The sequence below is a fragment of the Anopheles maculipalpis genome, chromosome 3RL (genome assembly GCF_943734695.1).
Source record: "Anopheles maculipalpis chromosome 3RL, idAnoMacuDA_375_x, whole genome shotgun sequence".
In the NCBI taxonomy this organism is placed as follows: Eukaryota; Metazoa; Arthropoda; class Insecta; order Diptera; family Culicidae; genus Anopheles; species Anopheles maculipalpis.
In genome coordinates, this window is record NC_064872.1 from 2125041 (window position 1) to 2139688 (window position 14648).

Here is a 14648-nt window from a genome sequence, read left to right on the forward strand (position 1 = left end):
CTCAGTGGCAGTAATTCTTCAACGTGAAACATCAACAACCTGCTCTTGAGAAACGAATGCCCATTCCCATGAGTATATCACCTTGAAATAGTTATGCCATGGAGGAGGAACCGTATCGTTTGATCTCCATTAGAGGTGTGCATTGTACGAACAATGTGCTCCGATGACTATCTTTTCAGTGAAAAGCGAGAAACAAAAATTGGTCGAATTTTTTGACAGTAACTTTGATAAGAAAATATCGCCCATTGGTGTGGCCGAGAGATGGTGAAATCGCACATTTTCGGTAGAATTTGATTTCCGTTCCTTACACCAGTACGACGCAGTACTGTTTTGCTGTGTAATAGCAGTTAAAATGATCGTAAAAATGGTGATTTAATGGTGCGTAGGGACATGGTACGAACTTCAGAAGTTAAAGGATGAGTTTGGAGTGTCAAAGTGTCAGAGACAGAGCATTGGATAATGGAGCTACAGAATCAGATATACGTGATGATTGCCGTGTTTGGAGGGTTGACCGCGTTGCTACTAGTGCTGACCGTTATGCTCGCCGTGTATGTGAAGAAAACTCGGACATTACTCGAAGACTACAAGCTAACCGATGCATCACATTCGAACGGAATGATTGACGGTGATAGACGCGATCGAAGGCGAATGGATCACACCTCAGCAGCTCAACATGGCTACCCGATGGATGTGTTTGGCCATGGAATGGGGTCCAAAGCCGATCAAACGAAAGCGTAATGATGCGATCCTTTCCCCCAATCAAAGCTTCTTTAAATAATTTCTCACAATCTATCATTCCAGCCGTAACGATTACATGCACAACGGGCGAAACATTAACGGAAATCGACATCAAGCGTCAGGACCCTACCGGAACGATGTCGAGGTCGGCATGGGATATATGGGTGGGAAACGGGGTGTAGAAAAACCGATGAAGCCCACACCACCCCACAAACCACCCCGCAGTCAGGCCAGCGTAGAGGACTCGGCGCTGGAGCTAGAGGTAGCCAACATCTTCGATATGGACGAGCTGGATGAGGAGGATCTGTCCGACTTTAACAGTGGGCCCGTTGACGGAAAGGACCAGCGCTATATGGCGAACGGAGCAGATGGTCCGCCGGGTCGTTCGAAACGGCCTCCAACGAACGGGCATCAGTACGAGCGTGAAATGGGCCGGAACGGAGCGAACGAAGGCCGTGCCAATCGGTTCCAAAACCCTCACGCAGCCATGAAGCCGAAGGGTGGAGGTAACGTGCGAGGGTTCACGGGAGATGATGGGATGACGGGTGGGAAGCAAAACCAGGGATACTTTGACGATAGGGGCAGCATGTACTGATAAGCGGTCAGCGGTGTGACAGAGTTGTTATTTGTAAGCAGGAAAAAAATCGGCAGTTTTCCTTTTATTTACATTCTTGACGTGTTAAGAGCCGGGAAGGAAAGAGAAGAACATTAAAATCAAGAAACAATGGATGGGTCATCCATCTGTCAAACGATTTGACAGCGCGTAACGCCAAGTAATGGCGATTGTCAATGGCTACTAGGCAATTGTTTAGTAGTTTATCATCGAGTAAATTGAATTAAGGAAAGAAATAGTTTTGATTCAGTTGCATTCAATCAGAGTAATTCCACAACCACAATTCTCCGAGCCCGGTGGGAACGGGAGCATTATGATGTTGCGTCGCAAAAACACAAGGGCAGGGGAGAACTCTTCTCTCACGGCTTCCCTCGCACACAAAGAGTGAGAGAACGCACAAACCGGACACCAAATGTTCACCTCACACGGTATGATTACGCCAGCCAGCATCGAAAGCGAACCCACAACGATTGAATAAATGGTGTCGCGGCCGGACGCCACCACAAGAGACCGATGACCGGCATGGCCGTAACAGACGGTGACCTAATTCTGCGTCTGCTCCCGGGTTGCCCTTTTTGCGTTGGAAATATCGAAATCTAGAATGGGGAAAGGATACAGCAAATAAGGAGGAGACCGTAAGCCAAGAGTACTTGGCTTTGTTTGTTTGGTTCCCAACGTGAGGCCTTGTCATGCGGATGTTGCAAGATGGATGTTGCTCATCTTACTCAACCAAGGTCAGTATAGTTGAATAATTAGCACAAAGAATGCATCAAATCGCGACGAAACGCGATCGAACTCCTCTTGTCAAATGTTTGTCTGGTTTCGATAGCACCAGCTAAAGAATGCACCGTGCTCTCCACTTTGTTTATCGGTCATTGTCGTAAATCGTCTCCTCTTGCCTTCTTTGTCCCTCAGACATCTTGCCATTATCATCCAAAACCCACCAACACACAAACACACGGTTCCAAAAATTGCGAAATTCGGGATTTTCCCTAGACCTGTATGGTCTGGTGCACTCGATGATTGTGTTTGCCCCACATACATACATCGCCCGCTCGCGCTATCTCGCTCCCGTGTTGGAAGTTCATCGAACTTGACATCACCTGTCATCATCGGTAACCAACAAAAATTGCATTCGCCTATCTGGGTGCAATAAGACGATGACGCTGTCTTATACCATTTTTGTTTGAAGGGAAGGAATGGGTGAAGTTTACCACCCTCTTTTTCACCCCTAGGATCAATCTCTTCTCGTTAAAACGGTTCAAATTTGCTATCTTTTCCTGATCAGAGTGACAAAAGTGTAAAATTTATATCTGTATGCGCTAGTGAGTAGAGTAGAATAAAAAGTGCAACAATTCCTCCCCCCCCCCTCTCTCCGCAAAAAAAAAAACGAAATGCACCCCGTCATGGAAAATTCCACACACTTTTTTGGGTGTTTACTTTTGCAGACCTACTTTTACGGTGCAGCAGTTGCAAAAGATCCCCAAAAAAAAAAAAAACGCTCGACAACCGTACCCGTTCCTGTTCCTTTGTGAGTATTTTGGGGGGTGATGCATCGCTTTTTTCTTCTTTTCTTGTATTCTCCCTCTCACAAACTCAAAAACACACACACACACACAGAAATGCAAGAAAGGTCGATGTTTACTTGATCGCTTATCTCATCACGTCAGTTGCCAGGCCACATGCATCCGTTGCACTTCGGAAAGGGGGACCTCCAACACTGCTCAAAAAAGGCCCAAAAACAGTGCGCCCGGGACAGTGGTTTTGTTTTATTTTGCTTGAGCTGTTTCAATACCTTTGGGGAGGAGAAAAAATTATCGAGGTCACTACCATTATGGACAGAGGAGGGGAGGGGGGGGGGGGTTCCCAGACTTCGAAGTCATCTTCCAACCATTGTTGGCCACCCGTACATCGTTGCCACATTTACATCATCTGCATCGAAATCGTTGTTTGCTTGCGGTATCGATTACAGCAGGTCGGTTTCACTTGTCGTTCCGAGTTCCTGTACCCATTCCCTTATGTCAGCACACAAAGAAGTCTTTGGGGAAGATCAAGAATTTCAATGATTCTTTTTTTAGTGGTAGATTTATAACATAACACTGTTATCTACCTCGCGGGAAAATCTCGCCCCAAAACCTTGATGAAATGTGTCAGGGAGCAGAATAAAACACACATGAAGGGACACGATTTGGCATGCATATTTGCGTTATTTGCAGGGAAAATGAGGTCAGTGTTGGCGGTGCACCCAGTATTGGTTTGGTTTGTTCTCATTGGCTTTCGACAATCGGTGGCGGTGGTGGAGGCCGTGGTTTGGTTGCAGCAAATGTCTGGGCCTTGTCGTGATGTTGCATTTCCTGCAAGGATTCGTTATCAGATAAATGGGAGGGATAAGTAGAACAAACGGAATGGAACAAAGCAAACCCTCGAGAATGGGTTGCATATTGATAAAAAGTAAGGCGTGGTTGCGCTCCTATAATGTTATTTATATGTTTTATCAATTAACGCTATTAATCAAAGAGGAAGTGTTCCCGTTTCTAGATTGAAAATCGACTTTTCCTAGTATTTAGTACTAGCTTCGTTTAACACTAGATTACTAATTCGTTTAATCGATTACTACATTAGTTGATATTTTTTTCCCATACTTAAGCTTACAACATTCGTGCACCCAATCGTTCACAAAATTTGTGTTGCCGCAACACACTCGTAACAACAGATGAAAGTAATTTCCTCGATTGGCATTTCACCCCCTACCCTCGTTCTTTCTTCACCTCTACCGAGCTCCACATCATTAAACAGTTCAAGCGGCGCTAAGAGATAGGAAGCGAGACCGGCATTGAAAGTAGCGAAGCATTGAATTATTCAAACCGGCACACACTTGACCCAATTCCCGGTGACTTTCGTGGCGAGGAGAACCAATTCTCTGGGACGGGGAAAATGGTATTCGCAACTCCGCAGAGTTGGCAGTGTTTGCGACACACGGTGGGGATTAGTGGAGTAAAGCACGCCGCCACATCAAATCACACAAAGCTTTCCAGAGGTGGCCAGAGAGAAAGGAAAGGTATAACTGTGAAGGAAGAAAGAGCATATCCGAAAAAAAAAACTTTCTCCGATAGAACGCTCCTACTAAACACAAATAAAATACATTGTAAAGAATCATTATTATACAACCCTTCCGACCTAAACAACCTTTTACAAACTGTCAGCTTAAACTCTCACCCAACTGACCGCAATTCAGTATCGTCCCACGCGATTTTTCCTTCATTCAAAACCTACTCCCGCTCGGGCTTGAAGTTGAACAGTACGGCGGCCCTGATGGTGGCCAATGTCTAGGCATTGATATTGAAGCCCAACAAAGCCCCACCGATGGCACCGAAGGCACGAACGGGAGAAGTGAAAGCGCTTGTGCTCCGGCGCTCTCGATCCTCTCGGCGTTATGTCAGAGTTTCGCCGCCGACACCGGGAGTCAAAGTCATGGCCAACGAGGACAGGGTGGCATAGAAGAGCGTTTTACCATAGCAAGAAGTGGGAATAGGGAAGGAAAATAGAACGTTCAGATAAAAGTAGACTAAATTATGCCTTCCTCTTGGCTTATTGCTTTATAATCTAGAACAAATTGTAACCCAGTTCTGCTAATTCTTAATCATAATTAATTGCCTTCTTTAGCTGCATGCGCTGCCAAAGCTGCCTTAGCATGCAGCCTACGAGCATATTTTTCAATACAATTATGTGAGTTCTGTTTCATTACACACTCACAGGAGCGCTTAAATTATACGTTACCCTCAACTGACGCACCAAACAATCCATTATATCATTACGTGCACAGGGAACCGTTGCGAATTGCGCAACTGCAATATGTGTTGATTCGATTTTTACGTTACACTTGTTAATTATCCGAACCATCCCGGTAGATAATTTTTACTGCTGCTTTCCTCTTTCACTTTGCTATCTTTTCTCTTCTCTTATGCTTTTAAACACTGGCTTTTCGCTTAGATTTATTTGCCTTTTTACCTCTTTTCGTTTCACAGCTCGTTACAATCCGTTCGTTGTTTGTTCTACTTTGGTTTGGTGCCGATTCCTTCATCGCTTTGTGTGTTGTATTTAAACGATTAAAGCGATTTGTTTTCCTGCTCACTTCTCTATTCTTTACCGTCTATTTGTTCTGCATCTACGAGCGTCGTGTTCCGTTTCGCTAGATTCGTTGCAGCTCATTTTTCGGTTCAATTTCGGTCACGACTCACTCACTCTCGCGGCACTCAGCCAACGATCGAGGCTGCACAAAGAAAGGAGAAAGCTCGTTTAGTTTCTCACCTGGAACGAACGAATTGAAAGCGGAAAAGAAAAGTAAGGAACCAACAAAAACAAAATCATCGTCATCATCGGCCGCGGGAGATATTTCCCGGGGGATTGTGTACATGCATCCCGCCAGGGGTGCCGAGCTTGAAGTGGTGCAAAGTGGAAATGGAGTGCGAGTGTGGGTTTGCGTCCACGTTGTCCCACATTTTGCTGCTGCTGTCCCACATTTTTCGACGTTTCCGACGGTCGTGGAGAGTAACCCACGCCACACACGGATCGGCTTTCATCTGGTGAAGCGTGCGGTAAACCTGGTTGTTTTGCTTTTCAAGCCATTTCCTTGATCATCGATCATCGTGTGTGAGAGATCATTGCGAAATAGAGGGAAATGGTTTTAAAGATTCCTAGATCGAAGCTCACGCACATGATCCAAGTAATGTGTGATGTAAATTTCACCCCCAGCAGCAGTGTTCACGCATTCATTCTGATCCAAGTAAACCCGTGATGATGAATGATGACACTTACAACTCTGGATGACATTTGTCTTCTTTCTCTGGTAGATCTTATGAAGAAAAAAAAAGCAAACACTTTGGTGAGACAAATTTGACCACAAAAAAGCAAACAAAACAGACTCACACACACAAACATTCTCCATTGACCCACTTTTGTACAAATGTCACTTCCCCTTTGGCATGCGTCACGCTTCGTGTGATGTATTCCCAAAAAGAAAAACAGATGGATACGGCTGGCGCACTTAGCATGTTCCGTTCTGCATATGAATCGTTCTTTAGCTGTATGACATTTTTTCGCTCTTTCCCATCCGCAACGCTTTTGTGTTTCAGGGGGCCGGTTGTCGTTCGTGCACTTACAATACCAACCCATCCATTTCCGTGACCGTGGCCATGACAGGTGCACAAAAAATGGGGATGCTGCGTGTCTTTGTGTAGCGTTTTTTTTTCGGTGTCAACTGATGTGAATTTAAAGGTAGAAACCGTAAAGTTCATCTCACCAAAGCTCTCACCTCGATCATGTGCGGGTAAGACAATCGCAGGCGAAGATTGATCGGAATACCGTCAACCGGTTTTTCGGGGTCAATCGAACCAGGATCGAACATCCCCAGAGCAAAGGTAAATAAACTCACAACAACGAGCAACAAAAAAAAAAAAAGAGAAACCTAACCGCATAAGGAGTTCGTGATCACCGGGAACCGGGTGATAGATTGATGAGCTGATGTTTAAACGTTTGACTTTTGAAGGCTTGACGGCGTTTCCCTGCTGCGATTCTCGCGAGAAGATAAAGCATGAAGCACACCCTTTCGTACGGCGATGTGATCATCCGGAATGTGGTGATTGTTGTGGTGCTGATGGCCTCCAACATTATTTAACACGCAAGATGACGAGAGAGAGAGAGTCATCTCATCACATCCGCGAGGAGGTAAGAATTGAATAAATTGTGCGCTTGTAACGGTATCGTTAAAAGAGGGGCGAGGGTTTTAAATAAGAAGGAACGATTATGCAATGCTCCAAGAATGTGGCTTATTATTTTATTCCCTCCAGGCGGATCATTTACAATTATTAAGAATTAGAATCATTAAATAAATACATTTAAATAAGCACAGAATCCAGGTCACTTTTGCGAGAAAAATTGAATAAAAAAAGCACCCCAAAGTTGATGTAGCAGAACGATAAGAGCGCACCGGTAGGTACCGGTAATGGCGTTTCGGGCCCGGCAAAATGTAGGTCAATCGTAACGGTCAGACACGAACAACACCAACCAGGCCCAGACATTCTCTATTTTCTCTCGGTTTCGGCTTTTTGTTCTGCAACTGCAATCCGTCGCACGGCAGCGGGTGTGTGTGCATTCTACCGTAAATGGCTGCACCGTCTGCTAACTGATGCCGTCTGCCGTTGATGGGCAGTTCTCCACACCGAAACTGGCCCAAAAAAACTGGCACACACTCAAGGGGGCAGTGCCAGTAGGGTTTGTTGGTAAGAACGTAAAAGTATTTGCGCATCTTCTTGGACGTGAAAAGTGGACGAATTGTGTGGATGATGTCACCTCAGCTCCAAAACGGTAACAGTGTGTGGGCGCCGCAATCGTGGATTACTCTTGAGTTGCAAGAAGCAGGTCAAGATTTAGCAAATCGTGTTCGGACTTGTTAAATAGTGGTGTTGCTAAGTTACGGATTACCTTCTCGCAAGGTAATGGGATCAAATATCGAATGGAGCGAGCTATTATAATCCTATCTTTTAAAAATTATCCACTCTTTTTTAACATAAGAGGATCAACACTTTCTCATGACGAATTTTATATATTCGCATTACAAAAGTAATACAACGTTGATGACCCCTTATATATGTTGATTTACATTGCGGTTGAGGAAGTCTTTTCCCGATCGTCTTCTTCTCTGAGGAGACGTTGCGTCATGCACTTTTAAATTACACACGCACAACGAGCGTGGAAAGTGCATCCAATTGCATTATGCTCTTCCTCCTGCTTTCCCTTGACCGCTTTTTTCTCCCATTCTGCTTTGAACTGTCATTTTGCTGTTATCGATACACTGTTCTCTCCACACAACTTCCAAATTGTAATTTTATTTACCACAATTGCAGCAAGTTTCGTTTCGTCTGTGTGCGTGTGCCCATGTTGCAGTGAAGAATGGGAAACTGTGGGACAAGGGATCCTGACCTAAATTCGAATCGTTCTCAGTGTTTTTTTTCTGCCTGCTTTATTACTTATAATGCACTTATTACTCCATGTCTGTGTTTTACTTTCATTCTTTGTTCGGGTAAGGGTGAAAAATGCAGTTTTTTGTTCGAATTTACAAGAGCACTGGGTATTCGTGTGTATGGGTTTATACTACAATCATTACCTTGCTTTCATTCTGGGTCAGACAGACCTCACAACAGCCATTTGATGCACAACAGGCCAGATGCAACGATTGGTGGAATGCATTCGGCTAGGGTGAGTGTGTCGTTTCCGTGTCTGTTTTTTGTTGTTGTTGTGAAAGCCAATTTTAATGTTCTTTGTTTAAGGCGTTTTTTTGTGCAGACCGGATGGTGTAATGGAGGCGAAACTGTTTTATATTAATCATGGGTGGAACCAGAACGACAACGACGAATAACTCATCCGTCTCGCAGCAAGGCACATGCACCTATGGAAAGCCAGGAACAAAGCCAGGGAGAAATTTCTTAGAATTCCTATTTTGATTGTTATAATTCAACCCCGCCAGCTCCATATCGCATCCCATTAGTTGCATCCCTACAAGGAAATCCTTGCACCAAACACAAGGACACATGATGAGAGGCGAGGCGCAAAGAAACGGCGAAGGAAAATTCGTATTGCGTCTTGCGGCAATAGCCGACTGGCCAGGCCACTATTTTACATCTCTACTACGTGTTGCCGAATAAAAATAATCACCCAAGATCGGGCCAGTATATGGGGAAGCGAATGCTGGGGTGGCAATTTCTTGCTGTGTAATTTCTAAATCTACCACAAAAACGAACTCAACTAAAGCTAAAAATAGGCAGAGTTCTTCTCCTTCATTCTTCCCCTCCTCGATCACGATCGTGCCGCTTTCTACATTGGGCAAAATTGCTACAGCAGAGTTGAGGACCGAAACTGGGTGGGCTTGGCTCGGCATAAGAACGATCGAGGTTCTGCCGCGGCAAACGACACACGGTATTATGTAAGCAATTTCGGGACGATCGCGCGTGCTAGCACACGATGAATTGTGAAATCGCGCGCACACGAGAGCACACATTTCGCTGTGTTTATTTGTATGGATTTTGGGAAGGTTTTTGTTTTCTTTTTTTTGGTTGGATTTCATTTCTTTTCCACTTAATTTTCAACCAATTAATTAACCAAACAAACGAACCCCGCAACATGGCACGAGACGGGAGCGATGGTTTTCTGCTGTGTCATAATCGTTGGCCGAAGCGATACTTGGCCTTGCCGCTGCCAGTCGTGTATGTGGTCAGCTGATACGAAACACTGGGTCGTGAATTATTGCTCGGATTGGGATTGGGTGATTTGTAAGAATTATCTCATTTTTATTCTGAGAATAGCTGGAGTGATGGCAGGAAAAGAATCGAAGGCAGATTAATGGGTTGTCGTTAGGGGTTATGGTGGAGATTTTCTGGTTTGGAAGTAATAAAACATAATCAAAACTATGATTGAGTTCGTTCATATTTAGAGCGATTGAGGGACGATTATTGCAACAGTGAAAAAGGACGTTTGATTCCAGGTCGTTTCTTTACCATCCTTTGCTCGAGCATTTCGAATCCCTAGGGATATTCATAAGGAAAAATGCACCTCGGCTCCTTAGACATGAAAGCCTCTGATTACAGAAGTTTTGCAGATGAGTTGGGATGGATGAGGTACTCTTGGACAAGGACTGTAGGACGAGGTCTCTTGGAAGAGGTCAAGTGTACGAGCCTCAAGGCCTTGAAAAAGGACATTTAGTCACTAATAAGAGATCGCTTTAGGCGAGGCTTTTTTGGCAGTACTCTTAGGGCCTTATAGGTTGAAATTTTTGATTCGTAGAAGAACAACTCTTGTATTACACCAAGTTTAGTTTCCGATGCCTAGGATCGCTCGCAGATCAATCGATTGCAAGAATAGTTGTAAAGAAAACTAAATAAAAAATACATTTTTGTCTCGAACAGTTCTAACATTTCCTATTTCTCTCTCTCTTTCTCTATCTCTCTCTCTCTCGCTCTATATATCTCTCTCTCTCTCTCTCTCGCGATATTTCTTCCCCATACAGTTCTATCTCCAGCACCAAAAAGAATGCTTTCTTGCGCAAATATTTGACCCTCCCGGTGTTCAAACAACCGAAAAAAAACCTCCCCATAAACACTCCGCAAAGAAGTCGGCCAAAACAGGTCACCAGGTGGCCTTGCCATGCTTTTTTTCCCTCGCCTGCTGCTTGGGCGCGTCGGGTTTCGCGCGGCCACAAATCGAGCAAACATTTCAAAATCACGCACGTACGCACGCTTGATATTGAACTAATTTTAATTCTACCACACCGCACTCACTCTCTGTCTCCTCTTCCCTCTGCTTCGCTTGGTAAGGCTAGAAAGAATAGAGCACGACTTAAGTGAGGCGCATCAGCCGAAGAACGTTGCGCCTATCGTCTTCCGCAACACGCAACGCAACACATAAGCAAGCGTGAGCGCGCGTGCAAAGTTACATAAGCGCGAACGGAAGCGCGATAGTACCGCGATGGACATCGAAGAGTAAAAAAGAACCCAAACAGAAACACGAGCGGGCAAGCAAAGGGTGAAGAATCTGAGGAGATCTGAGGGACTTGGCTCGTTGGCAGCGTCGACCGTTTGAGGAAGTTAAAAGTGGCGGGAAAAGTGAAGCGAACGATAGCCAATTCGCGGCTATAAGGTAGGGGCCCGGCATCCGTAAACTAGAACGCTTCACTTTCGTGTCGCGGGCTAGCGGTGTTGATGGGCGGTGATCGCGCTTCCTACGGCCTTCTACCTTTAGTGGATTGCGCAATTGCGCACATGGATTACTGCGTTTCGTTCGCGCTATTGGGTGTTTAGAGGGAGAGAGAGAGAGAGGGATAGAAAGGGGATACAGGAAGAAGAAAGCAAGAGGCGGTGTAGTAGATTTAAAATCTACATTCTCAAGGATAAGGAATGATGTGGATGTCTCACCCGTTGATGTCGTTGTCGTCGTGAATAAACCATTTATGTAAGCACCAATTGCGGTACACGAATCTAGGCCACGGTAATGATTTATTTTCGACGGATGCTAATTGACAGATTTCGTGTGAGTATTTGGGTAGTCGGGAACTAAAGTCGATGCTTTTTGGAGACATTGAGGGCTCAGCACCTTGGGAGAGGTTAATTAGGAAAGTTAACTTTATAAATACTAAAATTTGTACTAAAAACTCATCCTTTGAAGAGAGGTCTTTCTCGAGAGACTTATTGGAGACATTGCGAATCTCCACAACTGTTTTTTCAATTTAAATAAGGAAACACGACAGAAATTAAAGCTCCCTCGCCTACTAGATTATCTAATAGTGAGAGTGGCTCACGTTCTTGTCCCACTACCTCGATCAAGTTACGCCACCGGGGGCCTTCTAACGGTGAGCCCGTTTAATCACTCCCCGGTTGCACCGCGCTACAATGCTACAATTAACAAGCGTATAATAGTGCATGCGTCATCGTGACACATCGTAGTATCAAAGTACGCGACAATGAGCGTCGAAGGGCTGTGGATGGTGAAGAAATGTCCCTTCTAGCCAATTCCCGGGGCCAAGGTTTGCTCTCGTTCGCTTTGTTTGCTCGAGGGGAAGTGCAGTAGAGGGTACAAAACACTGCTGTCTGCAATCGTCTAATGCATTTCCGCCTAGCCTTGAGTAGTCGCAGTGAGTTACGAGTGAGTGGGAAGCAAATGGGAGTAACGCAATTACGTTACGCGTTACTCGCTCTTAGTGTGCCATGGATGGCGTGCGTTGGAAAGATGGAGATGCGGATTGAGAATTTGACAGTCGGGTGTGACAGTGCGTGACAGACGATGTAGATCACCTGTCACAGAAATCGGCGAAGGAAGAATTTATTTCTCCCTTACAGTGAGTTCTAAATTTAAATTCTCATTAGTCTTCGATTATTAGATAATTTTTAAAAGCACATCTTTAGCAGATATGCTTCACAAAACAATAGCATCCCAATTTAGCTAGAGCGATCTTCGAGGCAGCGCCGAGAGTGGCACCATCTCGTTTACCCAGTTCGACAACTGCGACATCATCCAACTACCACGGCTTGGCGAGGTGATGACGACGGTAATGATGATGGTGATTGGATTGTTTACGACGACAGCAACACGCCGTCGGTGTGCTGTAACGGTGCCAATGGGCTAATCTCGAAAAATGGGTCTACGAGGGCGAGTTTTGTCCCCCCTTTCCGAGTCAACTCAAGTCCAAGGCACGAGACGAGGGTGTTGAGTGGACTGGGTAAAACTGTTGTTTTCATTCAGCGTGTAAACTATACTCTCCTAAAGCAGTGACAGTCCGCGCCACTGTGTACCCAGCCGTGCTCATTAGACGCGCAAGGTAACTAGCTCAGCACGGCTAGGTTAGTGGGAAGTGTGGATAGTTCGCGTCCGCATCAAAGCCGAGTGTCTACACAGTGCTTGTTTATCATCAGCCGGCCCGAGGTAAGGGTTACACAGAGCCGCACATTCACACACACACACACAGCGGTAAGCTAGCGCCCAAGATGGAAATAACGGTACATTCAGCATTCCGTCACTGTTGTCCTTGCCCGCGAATGTCACCGCGCCACTCGCTCGCTCTTATGCCCTTCCCGATATGGTGTACCGGTGACAGTTGCCGTGTTGCAAGGTACACACCACTCAAGGCAACCTCCCCGCTGGGCACTACTAAATCACAATCATCCGCCGATCGCGATCTCTTGCAAATAAGGTTCTCCTGATGCGACATAAAGTACTTGACTTTCTTTCGTTGTTTTTTTGCTTTATTCTTATTTGTTTTGGCCTAATGTTTCAGTTTGGTATTTTACTTTTATATCTTTTTAATGGATTCTTTTACATATTTTAGTTTTCTGAGTTTTGTTTCGATTAGGAGTTTTCTTTTTTGCATAATTTCAATGTTTCAAAATTTTAATATTATTTAAAATTATTATATCTTTACAGTTTAATTATTTTCAAGCGTGATCGTTTCATGTTACACACTTCAAAATAAAAATAAAATGTAAGAGCGCATTGAACTTTGTTTTTCTACTCTTTTTTGTCTTTCCCTCGTCGAACTTTGTCTACGCCACGTGCCCCGAACGGAAGTCAAGCTACAGTATGTCCGGTACAGAACGCGAACACAAAAAGACAAGGCCAACGAGCTTGTTGTTACGGTCAGCTGTCACCGTTGTTGTTGCTGCTGGTTGTAAATTTCTTTCTTCATTCATTCGCCATCACGTAATGAGGTTGATCGTGTTGTAGGTGTAGCTACTGCTTTCTGGGCGAAAACGAAGGAACGAATGTTACCACCCTTAATGAGAAAGTAAATACCGCCTGTACATGCCGGGCGCGCTCGGATGGATTATGCCAGTCATTGGCTATTTTTGGGTTTGGGTATAGCACATGGGGTGTGTTAAATTTAGGCAAAAACGAAAGAAAACTGTTTGACTGTTCACCACTACCGATGTGAGGTGTTGTGTTGATGCGTTTTGTCACGACATTGAGCAATTTTTGTTGAATGAAACAGTAACCAATACAAGCCGAATGAACTAGAACTAGATCGTGTGTAGGATCGGGTTGGAGAGGAGTAAGATCGCGCAAAATAATTGAGATCGTCCTACATATACATAGATACATACAGTCACACGAATTACGCTGTTAGTAAGTGATGAAGGTTGTGAAGGACCGGGTTGTGAATAACATTACTCATGGGATAATTTTGTTGTAGATTTCATTATTTTGTATTACGAAATCAAGAAGAAATTACGTTGTAACGCTCGTTAAAAAATGTCTATTTGGACGGGAAATTGGTTTTTTATTTTGACATTAAAAGGTAAACATTGTGAGGATCTAGTAGCTTGGAAAATTTTTCACAGCTCACAAACAAAAAAATCCTTCAAACGACTGGGCGCCTCCATCAGGTATAATCCTTCCTAATAAGTGGAGCAAAAACAAACAAAACTCAACATACACACACAGACACCTTTGTTTTGGCCAAACAATTGCAACAATTTTCCCTGCGCATATGAACTGGCAGCTCGCTGGCACGTCACCACCGTGAAAGTCTTGACCTAGTGACTTTGTGCCCTTTTCCAGCCGCATCGAAGGTGAAGTTGAACCGGCGACCGAACCCGTCACCGGTTGAGCTGCTGCTCAACCGTGCGCCACGCTTTTTAGGTCGCCTTTCGTGTTTTGTGTTTTTCTGATGCCCGGCATGCAGTGGAGAAAGCTGTTGTTGCTGCTGTAATGACGGTTTGTTGCTGTAATGCGTTGGAACGGGGAGCGTTGAATCGTT

At 44.7% G+C, this 14648-nt stretch overlaps 1 protein-coding gene across 1 annotated transcript; it reads left to right on the forward strand.

Moving 5' to 3' along the window:
• Window positions 1-459: 459 nt before the first annotated feature.
• On the forward strand, window positions 460-1333 carry LOC126565249 (uncharacterized). Its single transcript, XM_050222408.1, has 2 exons — window positions 460-734; window positions 802-1333. The coding sequence occupies exons 1-2, from the start codon at window positions 460-462 to the stop codon at window positions 1331-1333; spliced, it is 807 nt and encodes a 268-aa protein (XP_050078365.1).
• Window positions 1334-14648: the final 13315 nt, after the last annotated feature.